The sequence below is a fragment of the Frankliniella occidentalis genome, unplaced genomic scaffold (assembly GCF_000697945.3).
Source record: "Frankliniella occidentalis isolate FOCC.00 unplaced genomic scaffold, Focc_3.1 Scaffold74, whole genome shotgun sequence".
NCBI lineage: Eukaryota > Metazoa > Arthropoda > Insecta > Thysanoptera > Thripidae > Frankliniella > Frankliniella occidentalis.
The window spans coordinates 983,496-985,432 of record NW_026267204.1 but is presented as its reverse complement, the minus strand read 5'-3'; the positions used below and the strand labels follow the sequence as shown (position 1 = coordinate 985,432).

General features: G+C 56.5%; 1 protein-coding gene across 1 annotated transcript in view; it reads left to right on the top strand.

Moving 5' to 3' along the window:
* LOC113215819 (ski oncogene-like) overlaps positions 1-1,937 on the top strand; it is an 82,125-nt gene that overhangs the window by 27,621 nt on the left and 52,567 nt on the right. Inside the window, exon 2 of the mRNA XM_052268669.1 lies at positions 486-584. Coding sequence (XP_052124629.1) covers positions 486-584 — 99 coding nt within the window. The remainder of the gene's footprint in view (positions 1-485; positions 585-1,937) is intronic.

Below are 1,937 nucleotides of genomic sequence, written 5' to 3'. Positions count from 1 at the left end.
GACTAAATCATGTAATCAGGGCGATCAAAATTTGGGGGGAGGGGGGGCTTAACCCACTCGCTATGCCGTCGCCCGCCTCGCCGCCTGGAGACGACCTCGCATGGACGGAGCTCTGAAGCTGCAAGTACTGGCGGGGAAACATCGCATAGAGATTTAAAGCGTTTTGGGGAAAGTTTTAAAGATTTCTTTTGTAGGTGTCTGAATTTTGTTTTCTTTGAAAGTTTGATTTTTCCACATTTTTCTGGCAGTATTTTGATTCTTTCCACAATTTTTTTTCTGGTAACGTTTTCAATTTTTCCGGATAAATGTCGGGCCATAAAATTCCTGCACTGCTCCGCCGAGCTTGTCGCTGCGGTCGGCCGGTGCGGTGCGTGGCTCGGGGCCCGGCTCGTGGTGCAGTTCCGGATCATTATAACCCGCGCTGCCCAAGTCTGTCCCCTATTCGCGGAACTGACCGGTACCATTTTTGTTTGTCTTGTTCGCAGGTGAGTGTTCGCGGCGGCGGTGGTGGTGGTCGCCCGGCTGCAGCAGCAGCGGGCCTCGCGGGTGACGTCGACAGCAAGCTGCTGCGACTGCCGGATGTGGTAAAAAAATAAAACAGCTCTATGCTTCTGCCCTTTTTGACCAAGTCGCTCAATGGGAATTAAACTGCGACCTCCGCGGTCTGGTCTTTTTATTAATACTGCCTCCACATCAAAGGTTTCTCGCCATCACGACAGGTTGGCCTGTGCAGTTTTCCGTTTCGAGGATAAATACTGGCTTTGAATAATTTTTGTCGTTTCGTACACATCGGTATTTTTTCTCCGACTGATTTCGACTGTTGTGTTGTAAGACAGTCGTACGTCAAAACCCCCTCTGTGCTTCTAGGCTCCCTCTGCTTCAAACAATTTCACACCACGAGTGCCCCACTGCGAATGTCGGGGATGCATAAACTCCCCTCCCCGCTCCCGCTCCCGCTCGAGTACGGGGGGACACTGGAGCGCCATTGTGTGCGGGTACAGCACACTTCGTTTGCTTTCGCGGGAGAGCCAGGGACTCGCGCAGAGTGAAGAGTATTTCAAGAACGAAGAGACGAGAGAGAGCGAGTGAGAGGGAGGCAGGAAGAGGGGCAACGCCGTGAAAAACCAAGAGAATAGAAAGGGTTGGCGGTGGCGAGGCGGGGCGCGGCGGGGTGGGGTGGGGCGGGGTGCTTTCATCGACCGCCCTACGCTGTGCGGTTGACGGACGAACGCATTCGGGGGTACCCGGCGGGGCCCGAGTCTCGGGTACCTCGTGGCGAGGCACTGGGGGGTTGGGGAAAAGGGGGGGGGGGGTTGAAGCGCGAGGGGTGGGACTCGGTCGAGCGGCGCTGGCTGGAGTGGAGGAGGAGGAGGAGGAAGCGACAATAAGAAAAGGAAGGAAGGAAGGAAGGGAAAGAGAAGCCGGGAGAGGAAGGGAAGGCAGAGGCGTCGTGCGGGATGCGGTAGGTCGGTCTCGCTCGAGTTTCTGGAAGTATCACTCACTCACTGACTGGGCCGCTGGTGCGGTTCCCTTCAGCTCATGCTGCTGGTGCTGCTTCTTTTCGCTACTTATGCCGCGTCCTCGACGCTGCGCTCTGCGCTCCTCGCCGTGCTTATTTTCGCGTATTTCCGCCCCTCTTGTCCGCCGCTGGCATTCGGATCTCGATCCGCGGCTCGTGGTGTAGTCCGTACCTCACATGCATGAAGATGAGCTCCATCGTCCGCCTCAGGCCCCGCTCTCTAGCACCGCCACACGATGAAGGTCGTGAAGGCAAAAGCCTTTTCCTTTTTGCAGGGCTCTTGCGCTCGCACACGTGGTTTCCTGAGCTTTCCGCGGTGCCGCGGTTTCTTTTCACCCATGGTGTTTCTTTTACTAAACTCTGCCTCGGCCGTCCCGAGCGTTGCGCTGTCCAGGCCAGCCCGTGCCAGCGCATTCAG